The 23,906-nt window shown below is 39.9% G+C and overlaps 1 protein-coding gene across 2 annotated transcripts; it reads left to right on the top strand.

Moving 5' to 3' along the window:
• Positions 1 to 870: 870 nt before the first annotated feature.
• On the top strand, positions 871 to 12,723 carry hspa9 (heat shock protein 9). Of its 2 annotated transcripts, XM_027021971.2 has the most exons (17): positions 871 to 1,142; positions 3,628 to 3,686; positions 3,771 to 3,858; positions 4,414 to 4,595; positions 4,970 to 5,094; positions 5,341 to 5,414; positions 6,029 to 6,135; positions 6,248 to 6,410; positions 7,634 to 7,726; positions 8,243 to 8,452; positions 8,937 to 9,164; positions 9,596 to 9,700; positions 10,513 to 10,630; positions 10,723 to 10,817; positions 11,322 to 11,414; positions 11,512 to 11,652; positions 12,189 to 12,723. In XM_027021971.2, exons 1-17 carry the CDS (start codon positions 1,059 to 1,061, stop codon positions 12,264 to 12,266), a joined length of 2,043 nt encoding a protein of 680 aa, XP_026877772.2. In that variant the 5' UTR covers positions 871 to 1,058; the 3' UTR covers positions 12,267 to 12,723. The 2 variants fall into 2 exon arrangements, with proteins under 2 accessions (XP_026877772.2, XP_035387810.1); XM_035531917.1 differs by lacking the exon at positions 871 to 1,142 and having other exon boundaries at positions 3,615 to 3,686.
• The last annotated feature ends 11,183 nt before the right edge of the window (positions 12,724 to 23,906 follow it).

Raw genomic sequence — 23,906 nt, 5'->3', positions numbered from 1 at the left:
AGCTCATAAAATATTTGTAGTGGGCAGAGGAAAGGATGTCCTGCAACACAACTGAATCAATGAATGTCAAAAATCAGTGGCTTTCTGTTTGCTCCAAGCTTCTTGGCTTTCACTGAAACTGACAAATAAATTGTATCCGTCTTAACATTGATATTTGTGCTGATATCTTGCGGTTTTTTGAGCAGTTGTTTATTAGAGATCAGTGGATGTAACCATTATGTTATAATCCATTTTTACCAAGAATAGAAAAGGGGGCTTTGAGTTTTCATTAAGTTAAACTGACACTGAAAGAGCATTAAAATATTATGAAATAAGAATTAAAACTGAACTCAGAAACATAACAAATATTTTTTACTGCTCAGTGAGCAAAAACTATATTTTTATTACCGGTTTATGTTTCGGTAATGCGCTTAGACAGATGTCTGAGATCAGGTTCTGTACAAATTCTGTACATCAAAACACTTCAATCTACACACAATAAATGGATGGATTTTAGTTAGCGTCCAATGCAAAGTATTTCTTTGGGATAAAGACACATTTTCCAGCCCTCTGACGGTCCACTTCTACTCTTGTCCTTTATCATCTGACCTTTTTCAGACTGCATGCCTTGCGTCATTAATGCGTCTTTAAATGTTCATGATATTTGAAGTCTAATGGTCTGCCTGATCGCATTGAATCCTAAAAAATACAGTATTTCGCTTCCTCATGCGTGCGAGTTTTGATTTATTGGTATAAATAACTATGCAGCTAACGTAATTATATTGTTTATCTATCTATAACAATAACTTTCTCTAAGCCTGAATTTTATTTCAGGCACTTTCTTCTTATTTCTAAGGGGGGGCCGAGAAGTGTTGCACAGCCGGTGTCATCAAGCCATGTGGTGTGTTGGATAGTTCTAGAAGAAGAACATTGGCGAGGTGGTTGAAGGGCAAGTCAACGACTATTAGTGGTCATAAATAATTACTTGTTTAGTTTTAAAGAAACATAACGATTTGCCGCTTTCTTTCTTCGGTTACATTGTAGTCGAAATCGCAATCGGTGTTTATAAGCTGCATAAAATGTTGAGTGCGGCGCGAACAGTTTCAAGAACCATCTCTAGCTCCCTAAGCTGTGGTCCAAGGTGTATCCTCTTCGGTAAAAAGGTAAGTTTAGAGCTAGCTAGCTACATGTACATTTATGAAAATACTCAACGTCGTGTCTGTAAAGGTTGTAACTAGTTATATGTCAAGGTTTTCGCTTCCGTTTAAACTCAATGTCAAATAGCTTGGCTAGCTAGCTAACGTTGCTGCGTGATAAAACGGCTAACGTTAACGAGACGCTTTACAATTTAGGTTAGCTGTTACGAGTTGTTTCTGCTTAATATTATGCCACTTGTAGTTAGCTAGCTGAAATGTTATCTGTTGAGAAGTCGTCACTTTTAACGTGAAGTCCGTTGGAATTAGAGATTGCTGCCGGCGAGATGGCTAACTCTAGATATGCTAGCTAGCTGTGGTCAGTTAACCTAGCTAACCTATCTTAGCTGCAGAATTGTCACGTTTTAACGTAATAATTGTATGAGGTTTTCATGTGACTCAGAACTTAAATATGTTTAGTTAAATACAATTAATTAATATTTATTTAATTGGTTACTTAGCTATATCTATTTATTTAAAGTTTTAAAATAGTAATTAAATTGTCTGGTATATTAGTAATTAGATATAAATTAAATAGCGTTAATGATGTTAATATAGGAATTTGCTTGTGTATGGTAGGTTAACTTAGTTTTGATATTTGTTGGATATCTTAAAATAAGATTCTGAGTCATGGCTGAGTAGATCATTTTAGCTGCATTCTTGAAGCTATTTAATAGTATTTGCGCAAACTTGCAACTTGGCTATTAACTGTATTAATAGTATACTTTATGTTGTTCAAAGAGCCTTTGTTGCTCTATGCTAGGTGCGGCGTTGCTGATTTTTGCATTTATGTTTATCTTGAGAAACTAAAAATGAGTTATCTTGACATTGTGCACTGAGGTCTCCCTTTTTCTCATTGCATTGTGTGCCCCCATGCAATGTGCATTCCCAACTATAACTTTTTTTCCCCAGATTTTGAATGAGTCATGGCAAACAAGTGCCAACTATATTACATAATTTACTCATCCTAATACATTTACATTTGTCACTTTTCTTGCGAGCTGTTCATTTTGTATATACCATTTCGTTATACCATATTGGGGCAATATCTGAGTGTGGTTATTGCACAGCTGTGTTCTGTTTTTAGGATAAATAAATAAGTACTTGAAATCATATTGGAGTAAACAGCTCATGGACCACTTAGCAACCAGAAAAAGTTCATTTTGACTATTGAAAATCATCTTATATAATTTCTACCTTCAAGAGGTTAATTCAATGGGTCTCTATGCGGGATGTTCTGGGGAGGGGGAAAAACTATTGATTTGTTCACTACCTCTTGGAGACAGTTAGAATTCCACAAATAGTTAATGAAATGCCCAGAAATAACCTAGGGCTCTAAAGACTGGTCCTTCCCAGAAATGTAGCTAACTACACTAGAAGCTGTATGGCAAAAATGATAATATTCAAAATAATCTTTACCTCAATAGCAAATGAACTCACTAGCATCTAATAACATTAAGTGTTACTAAGTAAAAAGAAATAGGAATGTGCCATGATTGGATAAATTTATGTATGTAAGAGAATTGAGTGCATTTAGCAGTGCTGCTTCTTTGCTCAGTTGGTAGAATAGTTTATTTACTTGACTTTATTTATTATGTAGGCACTGCTACCCCCCTGCTGCAGTAAAGTGTAGTCAAACTAACAGTACCACTATTTGCAGTGATAATACTGTACAACAATGCATTTAGTCTCAGGCTTTTGTTGTCTGGTTGGGTTGCATATTAATATTTTGGTACTTTAGTTTTTGGTACATTTAAGATTTAATACTGCTCATTTTACATCCTTTAATGGGCTAATTAAGCAAGGGAAGGAAACATTTCAGTTTGACATTATTGCTCTCTAGTGTATTTGCAGACCCTGTTTGGCATTTACACCACTTTTGGTCAATAACCAAAGAGTAGTATTTGAGTACAGACATTTATCAGACACTTCTGTGGCCATGTTGAGCCCGTTCATTCAAAAGCACAGTGGAGACTTTCAATTTCCAATAAAAATAGCTTAATGTTAGGAGGAATATTCTGAACAGGGTTTATCAATACCTGGTGTGCTTACATTTAGCATTTTGTGCTGGTTTGTCTGTTAAGGGAAATGTTCACCTCACTAGACTAGTTAGTAATTTAGTTGCTAGTTACAGGTACCTAGTTTCATTGCTTGTTTGTTACCCCCTGTAGAGACAGCACATATGCAGAGTTATATGTACCAGATTGCAAATAGTGAAAATTGTACATCACTTAGAAGAGGGACAATAATAAGGTCTATCCATTTTGACCATCATTCCCAATCTAAGGTGTGTCAGTATAAACCACATTCATCCCTTAATTGACGCTTGGTGGATATTTAATCCATATTAATTTTTAGGACTGTACATCTGTAAAATCTTCCTTCATTGAGAGCATCTTTTTAGAACAAATGCATCTATAAATTCAAATGATAACGCAACCATTTATTTCTGTAGGCTTGCTGGAATCGGTTGATGGATCATGCTCACCGGTGTGCAGCCAGACGTGAATATGCGTGAGTATCATACATGAGGTATTTTAAATGCCTGTTAGAACTATGAAGGTGTATTGACTGTGTGGTGCTGAATTTGTTTTGCAGTTCAGAAGCAATCAAAGGAGCTGTGATTGGCATTGACCTGGGGACCACAAATTCTTGTGTGGCTGTCATGGAGGGTAAACAGGCAAAGGTCAGATGCTTTGCAGTTTTTTTTAATTTTCTTTTTATTTTGTTAGTGCTGATATGACCATTATTAAGTTTGATCATTGTTTAATCAAGTGCTTTTACCATTTACACAAAAACTGAGGAGTTTGTGCAAGCCAAGCAGAAAAAGGATTAATCAAAACTAGCAGACCATTTTGGACACAGGTACACAAGAGAAGTTAGAGATAAAGTCCAGCAAATAGACAAACAGTGGGGGTTCCCTGTCTGATCCCAAAATTGCCATCATGGAATGGTTTGCCGGCTTGAAAATATTTGGAGGCTGTTGTGTTCTTGCCATCTGAGTAGTTTACATTAGAATTTTAAATCCTTGCTACTTCATCTCATATGTCTTTTCAACTGTTTTGACAGTAGGCTGTTTAGAAGTCCCCAAAGTCAAACAGAAAAATGTGTACATGAATGAATTTTCTGATGTATGTGTTAAATTCTCAAACGCACATTTAAAATGAGTAATATTTCAAAGTTGACCATTATGTTAGCATTTCCATGTTACAATTCAAAAAGCTAATTGATGATTTAACAGGTCCTTGAAAATGCAGAAGGAGCAAGGACAACCCCATCAGTTGTAGCCTTTACAGCTGATGGTGAGCGGCTGGTGGGTATGCCGGCCAAAAGGCAAGCTGTCACTAACCCAAACAACACGCTCTATGCCACCAAACGACTGATTGGAAGGCGCTTTGATGACTCAGAAGTTCAGAAGGATTTGTGAGTTTAACACTTAACAATGCATATTTGCATCTCCACTGAGTGCCATGCATTTTAGTCAGTTGTAAATTGTAATTCACCGCCAATGTACTTGTCAGTGAATATACATGCAAAATGTATAAAGATATCATGTGGAAATCTGAACAGCACATGCATGAGGGGCCACTAGAAATTTGGCGCAAGTTCAGAAAACAAGTTACCATACTTTGACATGACTAGCTATAGACTCAATACAACTGATCAAAAGGATGGGTATCCATCCATCCATCCATCCATCCATCCAATATATAGGGTCAAAGGTTTTTCTGCAGTAATGATTCATGCTTGTTGTGTAATTTAAACAAATGGTAAGCTGCATGGTTCTTTGTATGCAGGAAGAATGTCCCATACAAGATAGTGCGTGCATCTAATGGTGATGCCTGGATAGAAGCCCATGGCAAGCTGTACTCCCCCAGTCAGGCTGGTGCCTTTATTCTCATGAAGATGAAAGAGACAGCAGGTAAAATCTGTGTGGGGGAAAAAACTAATCTTATATACATTATAGGGTTCCCACTAGTTATGGGATTTTTAAAATTCTATTGTAGACAAATATTATTGTGGGAGTGGTTATGGTTACTTGATTTTTCCACTCCAATTTAACAAGGAATTTGACATGATGTAGAGTGGGAACTCTATCTCTCTCTCTCACACACACACACACTACCTGTTCCCTGCTTTAAGATTTATTCTGTTAACTGTGTTTCAGAGAGCTACTTGGGCCATTCAGTCAAGAATGCAGTTGTGACTGTACCAGCCTATTTTAACGATTCTCAGAGACAGGTAAATACCCAGTTCCTGTCTGTCAGTTTGATCAGAGGTTTAGGAAGTCTATGAAAAAGATTCTTCATTGGGTAGTTGCATTAAGTGGTGTCATGGAAATCTCCAGTCCTATATGATGAGTCGGACACCAATGGATAAAGCAAAAGCAAGGGTTTTTTTTTTTTGTTGTTGTTTTTTTTCTTCTTCTTCTTTCTTCTTGTACTACTCTCTGCCTTCGCAACTGGCCAAACATCTCCTATAAAGGGGTTGTCTTGCCCCCTGCTGTCTTATTTGCCCCACAACAGACCATTCTTCTCAGAAGATAGATAAGAAGATTATACTAGAATATTCTAGAACTCCGCAGAGAAATAAGTGGAACAGTCTGCTCCACATTTTAACACACATGCAATGTGATTTTCCATTACAGTGGTTAAGCATTGTACTTGTGATTAAATTTGAGGACAAAGTTAGTTGCTCCTGGATTTTGTATTGCTTCTGTGGCAGGAGTACCAAGACCTACTGAATATGCTAGAAAAAGACAGAGATTATATGAAATTATAACTAGTCACTGACAGCAGATATGATGAGTATGTAATAAGTTGATTATTTAAATCAATTTGATGCATTTATTATAGGCAACGAAGGATGCAGGGCAAATTGCAGGTTTAAATGTGCTTAGAGTCATCAACGAGCCTACAGCAGCTGCCCTAGCGTATGGCCTTGATAAGACTCAGGACAAGATGTAAGTGCTTGACTTTGTCAAGTTATTAAAGTTTGAGAATTAATACCTGTTGTGTTGATGAGCTCTGCTGTTATCCTTTGATCAACCATGTCTTATTCCTGTAACTTTGCAGCATCGCAGTATATGATCTGGGTGGTGGTACCTTTGATATTTCTGTCCTGGAGATCCAGAAGGGAGTATTTGAAGTGAAATCTACCAATGGTGACACATTTTTAGGTGGAGAAGATTTTGATCAGCACCTGCTAAAGCATATAGTAAAAGAGTTCAAGAGAGAGGTTTGTTTGCAATCCTTTTTCTACTGAAGTACCTTTTATTACTGACTTTATGCTGTGAATTTATTAGGTTAAAGTTTTATTTTCTTTTTTTTTTTTTGGCCCATTTTTATATGCAAGTCTTGGTGTCTAGTCTTCTTGTACAATATGTATGTAATAATTTACTTTTTGATTAAGATGCATCAATCTCAGTGGAATTCCACTAAATTTTATATATATATATATATATATATATATATATATATATATATATATATATATATATATATATAAAAATCTCTTTGTATCAAAATCATTGAATAAATCGGGCAAGAGGCATGGTCTACACAACAGGAGTGAGAGAACCCAGTCAGACCCTTTTCTGGCTAGTGTCCACCCTTGCTGGCAATTACCTTTTCGCAATAACCTTGTTGACACTGCTGTGTTTTGCCAAATTCTGGGCAAAAAATTATATTTGGGAAGAGGAAAGCAGATAAACTGTAACTTTATTGATGGCACAGGGTTAGAACGCTACACTTCTCAAAACACTAAACCTTACGATGCACACATTGCTTTTTGAGTGGATTAACAGTCATCATGTCGCAACTTTTGCATTAAAAAGTTAATATGCATTATTTAGATCTACCTTACTTCATTCATGTGTTGGCATTTAAAAATAATGCATTATTGTTGATTATTTTGTAGAACGAATATCTCCAGTACAATTAGTGACCACAGAGAAACTGTTTTCCCCTGTGTCCATACGTTTTAAATTTAAAAATAGTCTTCTAAACAAACGCTTTGAGATGGATGTATTTTAAACAGTGTCATACTGTTTGAGGGCACGGTCATACTGGGTTTGAGGGATTTGTATTGTAACAAAATAAATTCACACATGGGTTTTCATTTCAAGGATTTAATTAAGAGTAATAAAGATGTTAACTAAGTATTCATTGGAAAAGTGGGGGAAAAAGATGAAGAAAATCGTATAGTACTTTTGAAAGACTAAGACCACTGCTGTGCCCTGATGTTGACATCCACTGTGATTGTTTCCCTGTAGATATAGTCAAATATCAGTTCTGGGGGTGGTGTGTGTCTTTCTATCCCCACCAAGAGATGTGAACTTTCATTGTGTTCAGCAATCGATATTAATGTTTTAACCACACTGGAAGGTTTAGTTAGGAAGTTGTTTACTTCAAATGAATCAGATCTACACAGTAAATGCTGAACCAATCTATTTCTTCTAGTCTGGTGTCGATTTGACTAAAGACAACATGGCATTGCAAAGAGTGAGAGAGGCAGCTGAGAAGGCCAAATGTGAACTGTCTTCCTCTCTGCAGGTAGGTTTCTGCTAGTCTGGGGGGGGGGGGGGTGTTTAACATGCATTGTAGCAATATTTATTTGAGCATGTCTGATCTGAGGCACATTATTGCTATCCTCAGAAAGCTGACACTGCATATAAAACTCATGTGGTTACGAGTCAGAAGTGACTCATAATTATGGAGCAGAAGTTTATTTTAGGGTTTGAATATACATCCATTTTAATATATTTTTGAATAATCTGTATTTATTCATTTATTTACTTGTATATAAGTAGCAAAAATGTCAATACACAACTGAGAGAAACGGGACATTTAGGACCGAGACCCTTCATCGGTTGTGCACGCCAAGTGCTTCTTACAGAGCCATTATAGGATCTTTTGTCCAAAACATTGTTTCTTTGGAAACCTTGTGTACTATGCTTACATTTTTACTACCTCTACATCTTTAACTACAGTATACTGCAGTTACTCATTGGAATATACATATGGATTTTTCTGAATAAAGAAATTAATTTTTTTGCTCTTGCCACACAGACTGACATCAATCTACCTTACCTAACGATGGACAGCTCTGGTCCCAAGCACTTAAACATGAAGCTTACCCGTGCACAGTTTGAGGGCATAGTGGCCGATCTCATCCGCAGGACTGTAGCCCCCTGTCAGAAGGCCATGCAAGATGCTGAAGTATCCAAGAGTGACATTGGAGAAGTGCTGCTGGTTGGAGGAATGACTCGAATGCCAAAGGTATTTGATGGTATTTGCATTTTTCATCTCGTATTGCTTGTCTTCACAAACTTTTCTGTGAAAACATGGAGTCGTTGTACTGGAGTAGCCATGGAATTTTAAAAATATCTGCTCAATACCTTTACCAGCAGTTTGGCTAAATTGGAGAAAGTGCTTGTCTCTTGCTTGAGAGTGAAGGAATTTGAGAGAACATTTAAATTGTGTAGATGGTAAGGAAAAAAGATTTGGGTGTTGGCTGTTTGTTTTTTTTTTTGTTTTTTTTTTTTTGCTTTGCTCTTAGAGGTTTGATGTAAGAGTACTGTTGAAATGCATATTCAGTTCTCAGTCCCACTCCCAGAAAGAGTTTCTCATGAACTTCAACAATAATGGTAGCATTTAAGTTCAGAAACTGAGGTGGCTTTGGCTAACAGTGACCAATGTTTAACATTTTTAGTATATTTATTGACTGGATTAGTTAAATACCCCCCTCCACTACCACTTCTAGGTCCAGCAGACAGTACAGGATCTGTTTGGTCGTGCACCCAGCAAATCTGTAAACCCAGATGAAGCCGTGGCAATTGGGGCAGCCATTCAGGGAGGTGTGCTAGCTGGAGATGTTACAGACGTGCTCCTGCTGGACGTCACACCACTCTCTCTGGGCATCGAGACCCTGGGAGGGGTCTTCACCAAACTTATCAACCGAAATACAACCATTCCCACCAAGAAAAGCCAGGTGGGTCAAGGTGTTGCCTTTTCCAGTTTAACATGCAAGGGGTTTTGGGGAGTGGAGTAAAAGCTGGGGGGGGGGGGTTCCCCCTCCTTTGTGGTGGGTATTGGTGTTCTTTTAGCCTTTATCAAGAAGCATAGTCTTGGTGAATTTTATTGCTCATGGCGAGGAAGCATGCCTTTATTCAGCATAAACCAACTCCAAAGAAGACACTGATGCCGATTAATTGTGAACACAAAGTGTAAAAATATATGAATATATATAAAAAGCATTATTTTCAATGTTTGGTATGCCTAGAATCTTCAAGAGGGATTTTGAAGATGGTTTGCTCTAATGCAATACTTGAACTTTTTGTTATACCAATCTTTGCAAGTTGTATTCAATCCCTGAGGTATAAGCATGCATAATTCTGTTGAATTTGGTCTTTTGTTGCTTAGGTGTTCTCTACAGCTGCTGATGGTCAAACGCAAGTGGAAATTAAAGTTTGCCAGGGTGAACGTGAAATGGCAACGGATAACAAGCTCCTTGGACAGTTTACTCTGGTAAGTTGTCATGACTCAATGTAAAATCAATAAAGTATTATAAAAATCATGGCATGGCAGTATTTTCATGTGTTAAGCCATTGTGATGCATCTAGAAAAAAATCCTCAATGCTAATTTATTTTATTTACATACTTTTTAAAATGTTTAGTAAAATATTCTGAGTATTTTAGCATTTCTGGTTGTAGTTCATCTCCCTCCTCTTACTGACCATACTGGCTAGGAATATGCATACCTTCCCAATTATTACCCATATAAGTTATTTCTGGGGGGCATCCATCTCCTTCTGAAAACTTGAGCTGGTGATTTGATTAATTTCTCATGATTAATTTTGGTATTTCTAAATATTTTAGAATCCTTGTTGTAAGGCATTCAAACCAAAAGGCTAATCTGTTAGCTGTATATATTTCTTTTCCCCGCTCTCTCTTTTTATTGTTCTTTAATTTTGAACCATATAAATCTGCACAGTGTAGTATTTTCAGCCTCTATTTTGTATGTAACAAACTAAATGGAGATTCATGTTACAATTGCAAGATGCCTCCAGTCAGAAAGGCTTCCTCCCAATATTTAGGCTGCACAGCCAGTGTGACTAAAGAGTCAGTGTGGTCAACTGACCACTACACCAAAGCTAACAGCTCATGGTGCACTGTCCAGCCTTCAAATTCCATGGAATGCAGTATTACCATTACCCTTGCTTAACACTAGCCAGTATGTGTTGGTTTTCACACGTGGGAGTGGATGGACCTTTTTAATACCTAAAGCTCTGAGCTACTTTTAAGCAAAATTTAGTGAACTAATATGTAGTTTTTATTAGGTTGGCATCCCACCTGCCCCACGTGGTGTACCACAGATTGAGGTCACATTTGATATCGACGCTAATGGAATTGTGCATGTTTCTGCCAAAGACAAAGGCACTGGTCGCGAACAGCAGAGTAAGAATCAAGATCTTTGGTTGGAATTCTCTCAGGTTTTTTTTCCTTGGATCAAGTATACTATCTCAATTGTTTTGTTAATCTTTCTTCAGTTGTCATACAGTCTTCTGGTGGCCTCAGCAAGGATGATATTGAGAACATGATCAAGAATGCAGAGAGGTATGCAGAAGAGGACAGGCGGAGAAAGGTATGAAAGCCTCTCCTTGTCCTTTTACTCTGTAGATTAACACATTCAAGTGTGTTCATGAAGCATTAGTTACAGCATATGGTACAATACAGTTCATCTGCATAAGATGGCAGTTTTACACTACAAATTTATAGCTTCCTCCTTTTTTTAAGTGAACTGTTATTGCTCCAAAGACCAATACAATAATGAAGGAAATTCAGCAGACATTCTGGGCTTTCTGGTGCAGATATTCTGATGCACTTTAAACTAAAAAATAAATGTAGTAATTAACTCACTTAAAAACGTATTAATCTCAACTGGGTGTTGACGACAAGATCTTTTAAGTACTATCTCGTATGTAATGGAATTACCAAGGATGCCTTACAGATTCTTACAAAGCGGCAAATCAATGATCAAAGATTTTGGCTTTCTGGCACTGTGCCAGCTTCTTTGCTTGTAACTTGACATGATGTTGCTTTAATAATATTTTTTATTTTTTAAAATGTAATATTTAATGTATTTTAGGACCGTGTTGAGGCTGTCAACATGGCTGAAGGCATTGTCCATGATACAGAGTCAAAAATGGAGGAATTCAAGGATCAGCTGCCTGCAGAGGAGGTGAACAGGATGTATAATTAGATCTGTTGATATGCACATGTATGCACAGAGCACCCTATGATGTCAGATGTCATTGGCTCTGATTCCCTTCCTCCAGTGCAACAAGCTAAAAGACGAGATTGCCAAAGTGCGAGAGCTTTTGTCACGGAAGGACGCAGAGACTGGTGAAAATATAAAACAGGCTGCCTCAAGCTTACAGCAGGCATCTCTGAAACTCTTTGAGATGGCTTACAAAAAGGTAATTGAAGATTCAGATAATTTTTCTTACAAGTTAATAGACTAACAAGGCTACAGTAAACTTAAATGAAAAAAGATGCACATGCCATTGCAAGATCAACACATTGCTCTTGTCTCACACCCTTCTATCATGGGGGGATTGGATTATGATGTGTAGTTTTTGTAACTAACTGATCTGTCTCAAATTATTTTGATCACAATAAATAAGTTTATGTACTCACTTGGATCTTGTGTTCAACAATTGTATGGAAGGCCTAAATTGTAAAATATGGAATGCATTTTACTTTGAGACATTTTGTCTTGAGTTCATGAATTAGTACTCATCATATGATCTATATTATAGTGGATTGAGAATGTAGTTGGGCAGAGTTGAACATCAGTATACAAGGAACATACAATGGGGGGAAAAAATATTGTTAGAAAACACACACTTGATGATAAGTTTGTGTTTTAATCTTTTTTATAAAAGTGTCCTCATTTTCTTTTTCTGTCATGAGATTTCAATGCAGCTGCTTATTTCATTGTTCTCATTCCTAGATGGCCTCAGATAGGGAAGGCAGCAGTGGCAGTTCGAGTGGACCTGAGACGGGAGAGAAAAAGGAAGACCAACAGTAGAGCCACTGTTGTGGTTGCCATGGGACTGAATTGATTAGGAATGAATGTCTTTAGAGTTGCATTCAAGTTATTCGCATACTGTGTTTTTGCAGTATGGTATACAGTACTATTGTCAATTTATTGCAACCCTCACTCCCAATGTTTTCATAATCATCTGTTGTAAGGTTTTCTTTTTTGTTTTTTTCTTGTCAGTCAATATTAATAATGGTAATTTGTCTGCTAATTGTTGTCTGTGATTTAGTACATAATGTCATTACACTTTCCCCATTTTACATTAGCGTTGTATTAAATTTGTAAATGAGTTTAAGATCATGCCCACTCTAAACTGAGTGGCTTTATCTTCAGGATGCTCCTCTGAGAGGTACTTGTTGGCCTTTTTCTGCCTCCTTGAATATTTGTAATATGTGCTGAACATGCATACATAATTATTCATTAAAACATCTGAATGGAAAAATCATTTGCTATTCATAAACAACTTTACAATTCAGGCGAGAGAAATTGAGTACTTCTAGAAGTAAGGGGATTTGTGAGAAAAATTCACAAGAAATTTGTCAAGGTTTAAGTAACTAAGTACTTTTTTGTGCTGGCCCTTTTAACAAGGTCTTTAATGGGTGTGACAGTGGATGTAATGAGTCCAAAGTTGCTATTTCTGTCCCTCTACAATTGAGCTTCATTTGCAGTGAAAAGTTTAATATGAAACCTTTCTTCCAACACTAATGTCTTGAACTTGAGTTGAAGAGCCAACACACTTGATGTGAAAGTATTAAGTTGCATTCCTTCCAAATGCAATCAAATTTATTAATCTAATATGCCATGGTCAAATTTCTTTTTATATTCTGCGGTCATTTGGATAGGGTTCATTAAAAAAAACTAAACTTGAATTTTCAAACATGGATAAGCATGTGTGTAAGTAGAAAAAACAAGCAAATTTAAAAACAAATAGGCAAGTGAGACATCAATTAATGATTATTTTTGATCTACAAGAGTGAATGAGGCAAGATGTGTGTCTCCATTCTAGGGATGGTCAAATTGATGCCAAGTAAATGACTGATGTTTATTTAAAGTGGAGTTTGTGATTTCATTGGCTAGAGTCCAAGAAGGGCTGCCATGTGTCACTGCCCCCAAGACAAGAAGGGTTTGTCAGTTCAACATATAAAAAACCCAACAAATTAGCTAAAGGGCCACTTAAGTACATTTTTAATTTATATTTAAAACTGCTTATAGGGAGATTTATATTTCTCTGAGAAACATCTAGCATTTTGGAGCTAAAGGGTGGGCGGGTCTTCTGTCAGCACTGAGGTGGACAGGATGCGCTGTAATGCTTCAAGAGCTCAGTAAGATGCTTGTGTGTCAGGCCATATGTGTCAAGTGAGACTTTAGTCAATGATGAGCTACAGCAAAAACAATTTGCAGGCTGTGGCTACTGCATTCATAGATGAAGCTTCCTTAAAGAGACGGCAGGGTAGTTGCCTAGAAACATTGCAGTAATTTATAATTTAGACCTAATCTTGTATATGTGAATTTCAAATGATACGCCACCATTAAAAGCTATTCCAAAATAGTTTAGACAATGCAGTCTGTTCATGCCAAGTTGCTCATATTGTTGATGATATGCTGCAGTTCGTACATATGATGGGTGAACGTCATTTTTGTTTTGTTTTTTTATTTTATTTCATAACCTCTACACAAGTATGGTACAAATTAGCATAATGGAACGTGATGTAAATTAAGCCCACAGCACAAAATGTGCTGAGCACTGTTATATTGCCTAGGACAAATGGTAGGATATAAGGCAGTAGGTTAGTGCCTGCCAAAATACAGTAAAATGTACCAAATCTAAGTATACAGAAAATCTAAATGAATGAGATTTAAACTGTGGAAACATGCAGGATGAATAAATCCCAAGAAAGTCCAATAGAATTTGTACCAAAGGCATCATATCCAGTAACACACACATGCCTAGTTAATAGCAGTTTGCCCTACTGGAGAATTTATATCAGGGCAGTAACTGTAATCTGGGTCAAGAAAATGCTGCATTACTTCAATACACTATCCACAGCACCTTTATCTAGTTTGTGAAACATCTTACTGTCAGTTTTCCATCTTTAGTGGTTTGAACTAGAGTGTTATGCTCTTTAAGTTCAGCTCTAACCTCACAAATTTCAGTAACATAAATTGTGTAAACTATGTTCAAGCTGTAGTAATTCGTTTGAATTACTTTGGCACCTGTAACATACAGTCGTGGCCAAAGTTTGAGACACAAATTTTGGTTCGCACAAAGTTTATTGCCTCAGTTTTTTTTTTGTCAGATGTTTATATGGTCCAGTGAAGTCCAATTATAAACATGTTATTGTTTTTTTTAAATAAAAAAACAAACTTTTTATTGACAAATACATCAAGTTTAAGCAAAAACTTAATATTTATAGTGTTGACCCTTTTTTTTTTAAGGCTTCTGCAATTCATATTGGCATACTGGATATCAGCTTCTGGGCAAAGTCTTGACTGATGGTAACCCATTCTTGCCTAATCAGTGCTTGGAGTTGATCATAGTTCTCAATGGGATTGAGATCTGGGGAGTTTCCTGGCCATGGACCCAAAATTTTAATTTTGTTCACCAAGCCACTTGGTTATCACTTTTGCCTTGTGACATGGTGCTCCATCATGCTGGAAAAAGCAATGTCAAATCAAAATTTGCCTCTGGACTGCTGGGAGAAGTTCTTGGAGGATGTTTTGATACCATTCCTTGTTCATGCCAGTGTTTGTAGGCAAAATTTTGAGCAAACCTTTTCCTGTGGATGAGAGCTTATTCAGGAATAGCAGAAGGCACATGTGAGTACATCTGCACGCACAGTGAGGCAAAGGCTTTTGGAGGATGGCTTGGTGTCAAGAAGGGCAGCAAAGAAGCCACTTCTCTCCAAGAAAAACATCAAGGACAGAATAACATTCTGCCTGCAGGATGTATAGGGATTGGACTGCAGTAAAGTTATTTTCTCGGTCATGCCAACAGTGAGGCATTTTGAGACCATTTATGTGTGGGGTTACTTCTCATCCAAGGGTGTCGGTTTGCTCAAAATTTTGCCTAACATTACTATGACAAATTGATGGCTACTGGTGAATGATGCCCAAACCTGGAAGCATTGGGTATGATGACTGCCATCGGCACAATGATCGCATTTCCTTCTCTCGTTTCCTGTACTGAAAGGTGGAAATGTGTGGTGAAAAAATGAGAGCACAAACACAGACAGCCTTATGCATTGAGTAGTAAAAAGTTTGAGTTCTGTCCTCTGTATAACAGAGAAAAAGAACTCACTCACAGTACAAGTCCCCCTCCCCTTAAACACAGAGGAAAAGAAAGAAAAAAGAAAAAACAGCTCCTACAAAGTATCTGAACTTTATGTTTTGGTTAGCCTGAGCGCAGGTGGCGTCTTCTATCTCTACGGTTAGAATAGTCTTCTTCTATCTCTATGGGTGTAACAGCACGTGAGCCGCTGATGTCCCTGCCTCTCACGCCTATCTACGGACTGTTATGCTGTGACTATAGAAACACAAAGTAAAATGAAGCAAAGTAAATTCCCACAACATTTCCCCCTTTAATTCTATATCACACACTATCACACATTTCTTCAGAGAAGAGCACTACGATGTCCTCGAGCGGGCCACCAACACCGCCCGTCTCGGGGGGCGGAACGTCCTTGCAGACATGGGGTCGGTCAGCGGCAAGGTCGCTGAGAGCCGGTATGGTGAACACACTAGAGAGACATCTAACACACAGTGACAAAAAAGGAGGTAAACGCAGAAGAAGAATGGGTAGTAGAATGGGCAACGCTACAGCCACAAGGTTCGCTGCCCAAGTGCCCAACCAGGCCGTCAGCCAGTCCCAGAATCCACCTGGAACTGCAGGCGGCGGAGTGATGGCAGATCGCATAGGATTTATATAATCAGTAATATTAGCGCGAAGATCTGGAATGTAAAAACAGCAAGAAGTGTTGATCATTTTGCACACTCCACCTTCCTTCATGGTTAAGAGATCTAATACCATTCTATGCGGTAGCACTGCTGCCCTTATCGCTTGTTGTTCTAGCTTTAAGGCACCTATAGCTGCTGAGGTGCCGTTAACTACTTGCAGTAACTGATAAGCTAAGCCATTGATCCTTTGTAGGGCTGCTACTGCACCACCGCCCAGGAAAAGGGACCAACCAATGGTTTCACCCGGAGTGGTCCATGGGTCCCTCAGAATTCTACCACAATAGTCTGTGCTGGTTGTGTCTCTCCTCACCCTGTGCTGCTTGGCATGGGGAAGTGTATACACCTGCGTCCTTGGGCGCACTACAGCTGGATAACAACCAGTCCAATTATGCGGTAATTCACCGTAGGCTACCAAACCACAGACCCACATCACATTCCGATGTCCCTGCGGGGTTGTCATGGAGCAGTTCCACAAGGAGCTGCCGTTCGAGTTACTGCAAGTGCTATTGCTGTGCACCTGCACATAGTCTACACACCTGGACCAGCCTACGGATACCTGCTGCTTCATCTGACATGCACATCTCTCACCCTTTTCAGCTGCCACATGCAGCATCATTTTTGGTGGTGCAGGGTCAGTGGGGCTGGAACAGTGTGAGGTCTGGTTAATCACCTGGAACATAGAGAGTGTCATGTTCACTGCTCCTACATCTGCCTTTTTCAAAGGAATTACAGTCCATGGGATGCTGGTGTGCTGGCACACCAAACAATCTTGCTCAATATGCTTGGCATGTACGATGGCTGACATACATGCTGTATTATTTTGGCATTTAGCTGCTAAGCATTCTGCCTCAGTGGTGTTGGGGCCCTGGAATGGTAACAATGCTCCCAACAAGTTGTGAGACTCATCGTCCATATCAACATGCAGTCTACGTGTTAGCTGAATGTGATCTACTCTATGTGGCAGTGCTACGAGTGTCGGTGGCGCACAAATGTCAGCACCCACCCACAGCACAGATAGCTACCGTTGGGGTTAGTCATATTCCAGTTTCCTCGTAACGTTATCTGAATGGCATTGCCATCCCCAGGCGCATTGGCAGTGGTTAGATTGGCTGATTGCTTAACTTCGCTATCAGTTCTGATGTCCCATACATATTTTCTATTTGCAGAATAATCATAAGAATCTGACGGAACCCTGATAACGTGACACTGCTTTGTCGTGTCCTCTCTCAGGTGACCTGTAATTGTCTGCTGCACTGGCTTATTGAAGGCTCGATACCAAGGAATTCGTTCCTTGTTAGTGGTACTAAAATAGCTGTTACTTAGCCTGGTCCAATAACCGAAGGACGAGGTGTCCCAGGTTATACGTTCGGATGTACTCAAGTGGATACTATGCCAGACCCCAAGCATCACAAGCACTGACACACCCATCTTATAGGTTTCTTGACGGTTCCAAGTGTCGAAAGGGTAGGCCTTGCCTTCAACACCCTACTTAACACAGTTCCGACCTAGTCTGTTGGGGTGCTGCTGCTTGGAGTTGGGGCTGGTGTCAGAGCCTTTTTACAATGTGTGTGGTGTACCCAGGTTCCTCGTCCTATTTTGACAGCAGTGTGGGTTGTTAGCAGGACTTGGTGTGGTCCTGTCCACCGTGCTTGGTTCCACCGCTTTCGTCTTGAGATCTTTCACCAATACCCAGTCGCCTGGAGCGATGTCATGCAGGTGCTTGTCTGCGGGGCTCGACAAGACAGCTTGCACCTGTTTGGATGCAATAGACAGGGCACGGTGCAATGACATACAGTACTGCACCATGGAATCAGTTAGGAGTACGCTATCCGTCAGTGAAGGCCCTACACCTGTGTTGGGTGGTCTGCTGAAAACCGTCTCAAAGGCACTGAGCATCGTGCACTTTTGGCGTGTGGTCCGCATCTGCCACAGGACCAATGGTAAACACTGGACCCAGTTAAGTCCTGTCTGTTGACACATTTTAGCTAATCCCGCTTTCAGAGTACCGTTAGCCCGCTCCACCGCCCCTGCGCTAGCGGGGTGGTAGCTGCAATGTTTCTTCATGTCAATACCTAGATGTTTGGTTAGTTCTATAAGGCCTTGGTGTACAAACGGTGTGCCGTTGTCACTTGAGATGCGCTTTGGTAGGCCCCACCTAGGAATGATTTCCCTTAGGAACATCTTAGCTACCGTTTGTGGGTCTTGCTTGGTTGTGAGAAACGCTTCTACCCACTTGCTGAACATACACACACCAGCAGGTACTTCTTACCCTCTGCATGAGTTAATTCAACAAAGTCAACCTGCCAATGTCGAAACGGTTCGGTTGCTGGCGGGTGTCCCGGCACTGGGGTCTGCATGGTGGTTCCCTTTGGGGAGTGCTGCGCACAAACAAGACAGCTGGAACAGACATTTTGGGAAAGTGTTGTGATTTCTGGTGCAAACCAATACTTTGATATGCTGTCTACGACTCTTCCATCGCTCATGTGGCTACGCCATGAGCAATTCTAATCAGGCCCTGCATATATGATTTGGGTAGGCAAGGTTTGCCCGTGGGTGTGTTTGTCCAAACACCATCGCACACTGTGCAGTCTAGTCGCCTCCACTTGGTGCGTTCAGTGGCAGTGACCCCTGACTGAAGTTCTCGTAATGTGGCTTGCGGGGTAGCAGTTGTTTCCTACACTGCTCGCACAGCAGTTTTAGTTGCGGTTGCCTTTGCTACCTTGTCTGCGAAATTATTCCCCTTGTTAATTTGGTCTTCTGTGGTTCTGTGAGCTGCACATTTCACAACTGCGATTGTTTTTGGCAGCAAAATGGCTTCTAGCAGTGTGTTTACAAGATGGTGATGTTTAATATATTTATCTGAGCTTGTTGGGAATCGCCTATGCTTCCATATGGCTCCAAAATCATGAACAACCCCCAAGCATATCTGGAATCAGTGTAAATAACAGTTTTGTCTGCAGCTAGTTTGCATGCTTCCGTTGGTGCTAGTAGTTCTGCAGCTTGCGCTGAATAGGAAGACAGTAACACTTCTGTTTTGAGTATTTCATGATCTGTTACTACAGCGTATGCTGCCCTATTGACCCCGGTGTTGTCCCTGCTTGCTGACCCATCCACATAGAGGCATAGGTCTGGGTTACTTATGGCTTCCTTAAAAAGATCAACCCACGGCATACATACCTCAGCTAAGACTGCTGTGCAGTCATGTGGGTCTCCATCCTCCTCCGTAGGAAGGAGTGTAGCTGGGTTCAGTGTTGTACCCTTTTAATATTTATGTTAGGCAAGATTAACTATATCTCTTGAGGCTAGTATGGCCTTTTCGGCAGCTGCTATTGCTCCGAGGCAAGCTGGTAGCCCTTGTGCCACCGTGTCTGCAGCAGCTTTGTCTTAATGCTGCATTAATGCTGCAGCTTTGTCTTAATGCTGCATTATAAATGGTTGGTGATTCACAATAGCCCTGACAGAGGCGCGTAAATGTGTAGGGTTTTTCTTCAAAGGAAAAAGCAAACTAATACTGGCTATCTGGATGTACCGGTACACTTAAAAAAAAGCATTCGCCAGGTCCACAATGGTGAACCATCGACTGTTATGTGGTATTTGTGATAATATAGTGTGCGGATTTGGCACTTCAGGCGCCCTTGCTTGTACTGCTGCATTTACTGCTTGTAAGCCTTGTACAAATCTCCACTCATCACGCCCTGGTTTCTTCACAGGAAATATGGGGGTACAGACATGCGAGGATGGGCATGGTATTATACCGGCATCTCAAAGGGATTGGAATACTGGCCTAATACCTTCTATAGCCTCCTTTTTCAACGGGTATTGGGGTTGTTTCGGTCTGTATGCGCCCTTTAGCGTAATCTGCACTGGCTCACAACTTTTGATTAATCCCACATCGTTTTTCCCTTTAGCCCATAAGATATCTGGTACCTCACTCAATTATCATGCTCAGATTCCGATGCTACAAAGTTAGTCAAGGGTGCACTCTGATGAGGTGAGGTAAGCTCTACAGTTCTGTTAGCCGTAATTACATACGGCAGAGTCATTCGGAATGCATCTACTCCTGCATTATAATAAATAGTGGGTTTTTCAGTGGGTTCCCATCTATGGAGATGACTCAGTCGTCTTATCCACGGTCCCACCTCCCACCATTGTCTAAAAGGATTATTTCTTCCTAGTGAGACATGGGGGATGGAGTACTCAACATCATACCACCGTTTCTGTTCATCGGACAGTTCAGCTTGCGCAGCTACAAAATCATCATCCCAATACAAATATTTAGTTCTAATGGTTTCTAGGTTTTCATGGCGGAAAAAAGCTTCTGTGTACTGCTTATCTGGACCATCGGAAACATATGCAGTCACATGCAAACATTCAGCATTCATACAGTTAAATCTTACCCTTAGTTGTCCTTCTGGCAGTTTCGATCATGTGTTCGGTTATTTTCCCTGACCCACCTTGCAACCCCCACTTGTAGATATATCCCGGCTCCCCCTCTCCCTGCTGCACCATCTGTGCACTGGCTTCGTCTTCGCCTGTGCACTGGCTTCGCCTGTGCACTGGCTTCGCCTTCTGCAAAGGTAGCTCCCTTTGGGGATCTTACTAAAGTGCAACTCAATTTGCACATCAAATCTCGAGCCAGCAGGTTGATTGGGCACACAGAGGAAATAAGAAACCCATGTCCAAACTCTCGTTCCCCCACCTGACATTGGAGAGGTGCAGACATTTTCATGCACCACCTTTCCACTCACACCCCTTATAGCCACCATTCTATTAGTAATTAGTACATTCATTCCCTTTGCTTGAATTACTGAGTGCGTGGCACTGCTATCTACTAAAAACCTCCATTGTTTGTCGTTAACAGTTCAGATAACTTGAGATAATGCTAGGGGTCCCTTACTTAATTGCTAAGAATACATAGAATAAAAATCTGGCACTTCCCTTTTCTGATGGGGTTGGTGGTCCCTCACAGCCGTCCCGCCTCTCCTCCGCCCCTCAGTCCACCTCTTCCAGATTGTTTCTCGTGGCTTGGCCATCTGGGTCTGGACAGTCTCTGAAAAAATGTCCTTTTCCACAGTTGTAACATCGATTTCTCCATGACATGTCTCCTCCTGGAGCATCTTGCTCCCTTCCTCGGCCTCTCCCCCGGGAGCCACTTGTTGAGCATGGCTTGATCCATGTTGTCTGCTCTGTTCTTTGAATTTGAGCTTCATGATGTCTGGCATAGTCTTCAACCAGTCTGCTGAGTCCGAACGAGGTGTCAGCATCCATTTCCTGGTTAAGTGCTCTGAGGATGATGCCTTCGTTCTATGGCGTGGGCTTCATCTAAGAGACCAGTATGTGGTCCCCCCCCCCCCCTTATCCACATTTTAAGACTTGCTATAATATTCCCATGGTGTCTATCCCATACCTTACGCTGACCAGAATCCCCTGGTCGGTTTTCCATACGTCCAAGTATATTATTAAGCAGTTTCACACTCAAGCTCCCATTCTGAGGGAACCCATAACAATCTACCCATATGGGCAACCACTTTAGGGCACTCTCCCTATAATCCTTTCGCATGTCATCACGTAAGGGCTGGTTCCACTCGGACGGGTCATATTGCATTAATTTAGTATTTTGGGATCCCATTTTGTTACTCTCTCAATGCATGTGCTGCTGTAATTTAGTCCCGTTAACGTATCTTATGCTCCGCTCGCTCGTGGACTGATTCTCCTCCCAAGTCCAAAGCAAAGCAAAGTAAATTTCCACAAGAAAATGTCATTTTGTGCCCGACAAGGTTGGCACAATGAGACGTAAGCAGAACATTTCACTGCAGCCACAGTGTTAGGAAGTTTGCCCCAGACAAGATACTGAGTCAAGAGTCTTTTTTTCAGATGAGTCCTTGAGTATTGTTTAGGATATGGAAGGCAAAGCAATTGCCTTGCTTATTTGGGTTGCTAGGAGTTATATAGACAGTGTGAGCAATGATATGTAATAACATGTTAGGTGTAGATGGCATCTATTTTTGTCTGTATTATGTATGGGCTCTTGCACCATTCTGTTCCTAAGCACTTCTTGTGGAAGAATGTCTGATATTGACATACTTATGTATCATTGCTCTCGGTCAACTTATTGAAAGATTTTTGTTTGCTTGTTTTGATGTTTTTAACTTGGTTCCACCTTTTAGTAGATTTTCAGAGTGGTGTATGTAACTGGGTAAAAATGGTTATGATAAATGAGTTTGGAGCCACCTCCCTTGCTTCAGTTTATGCAGGTCTGTCAAAATTAAAGAATTCTGGCATACTCGCAAAACAGATTATACACTACTGTGACTAAGTACTACTTCCTTTGCAGAGTTCAGTAACAATTAAATAATGACGTAACAAGAAATTGAAGCGACAATAACTTATCAAATGGAAGATTAATAAAAACACAGTTACAGTTGTATATGGACACTTTCAGTGAATGCTAGTTTTCATGAATATTAGCCTGTTTCATGTGGGTAGACGCTGCAAGGCGACGAAACTACAAGTTAAGATATATATTGTGGTTATCGTACTCATTACAGATTGTACACTCCTGCTTATGCTGAGAATAAAGCACGCATCTAAGTGTCCTTCCTGACTCAAGACAGGTGCAAGTTTAACACATTTATTTATTTCATATTAACTATAAAACACAGCTAGGCTAAGACAGCTAACCTAGCTCACAGCCAGCATGTGAGTAAACGCTCCAATTAACTTGTACCTCATGGAACACACATGACTTACAGATTGAACACAGTGAAAACAAATGAAATAAGTGACTCACCTGCAAGGAGTTCAGCAACCACATTAACCTAAGTTACTGAGTAGCCAGCTAGTTGCCAACAGACTAGGGTTCAGTTCAGACTGAGTGTATAGGCTATGCCCGCCATCTGAACTGCAATTTGCCATATTTTTAAAACTTAGCAGCGATTTCAAACTTTCTAAATGTTTTGGATATCAGTTTCAGAAGTAGTTTATAGGTTTTTCCATTTAAGTATTGTGGTGGAAATCTGAATAAACAGCAAGTCAGACGTGATTAAAAGAGTAATTTAATAAAGAAAATAGACAAAACACAGCTATGTGAGAACTAATGCTCTGAAGCAAAAGCTCTAAAGGGGTAGACTGGCTCTGCTCCTTATACCTAAACTTCACCCCCAAAGAGGGATGCTCTGTATCCCTGTTTACCCATTCCCTGCTCCTTATGGCGATGAACATTCCTGCAGTACCAGAGCACTCCAAAGGACAGACACCATTTGCAAGACAAGAAAAGCCTAATCCCTCTTTACGACACCTGCAGGTCCCGAAGCAACATTTCAACAGTCGTTTTGTTAACACAATATACAGAGACAGAGTGTGCAGACTAAACTATTCATAGAGGATTATATAATAAAAGGATTAACATGATTATATATGAATCATTACATATGAATCACACAATAATACATGATCGAATAATATTTTCCATCACAGTATAAATAAACAAGGACTTGTATGACTGGAAGTAACTGCCCAGGGCTTTGGACAGATGGCAGCCAAAGAGACAGGTTTTCATATAGAAAAGTGCAAGGAAGTGAAGTGTGTTAGGGCAAACAATGATTCCATAAATTCTGGAATAAGATAGCATCTCATGTTAACATATTTACAAACAGTCATGTCAAAAAGTACATC

This window comes from Electrophorus electricus, chromosome 12 (assembly GCF_013358815.1).
Source record: "Electrophorus electricus isolate fEleEle1 chromosome 12, fEleEle1.pri, whole genome shotgun sequence".
In the NCBI taxonomy this organism is placed as follows: domain Eukaryota; kingdom Metazoa; phylum Chordata; class Actinopteri; order Gymnotiformes; family Gymnotidae; genus Electrophorus; species Electrophorus electricus.
The sequence above is the reverse complement of the archived record's forward strand: the minus strand, read 5'-3'. Positions and strand labels throughout refer to the sequence as shown.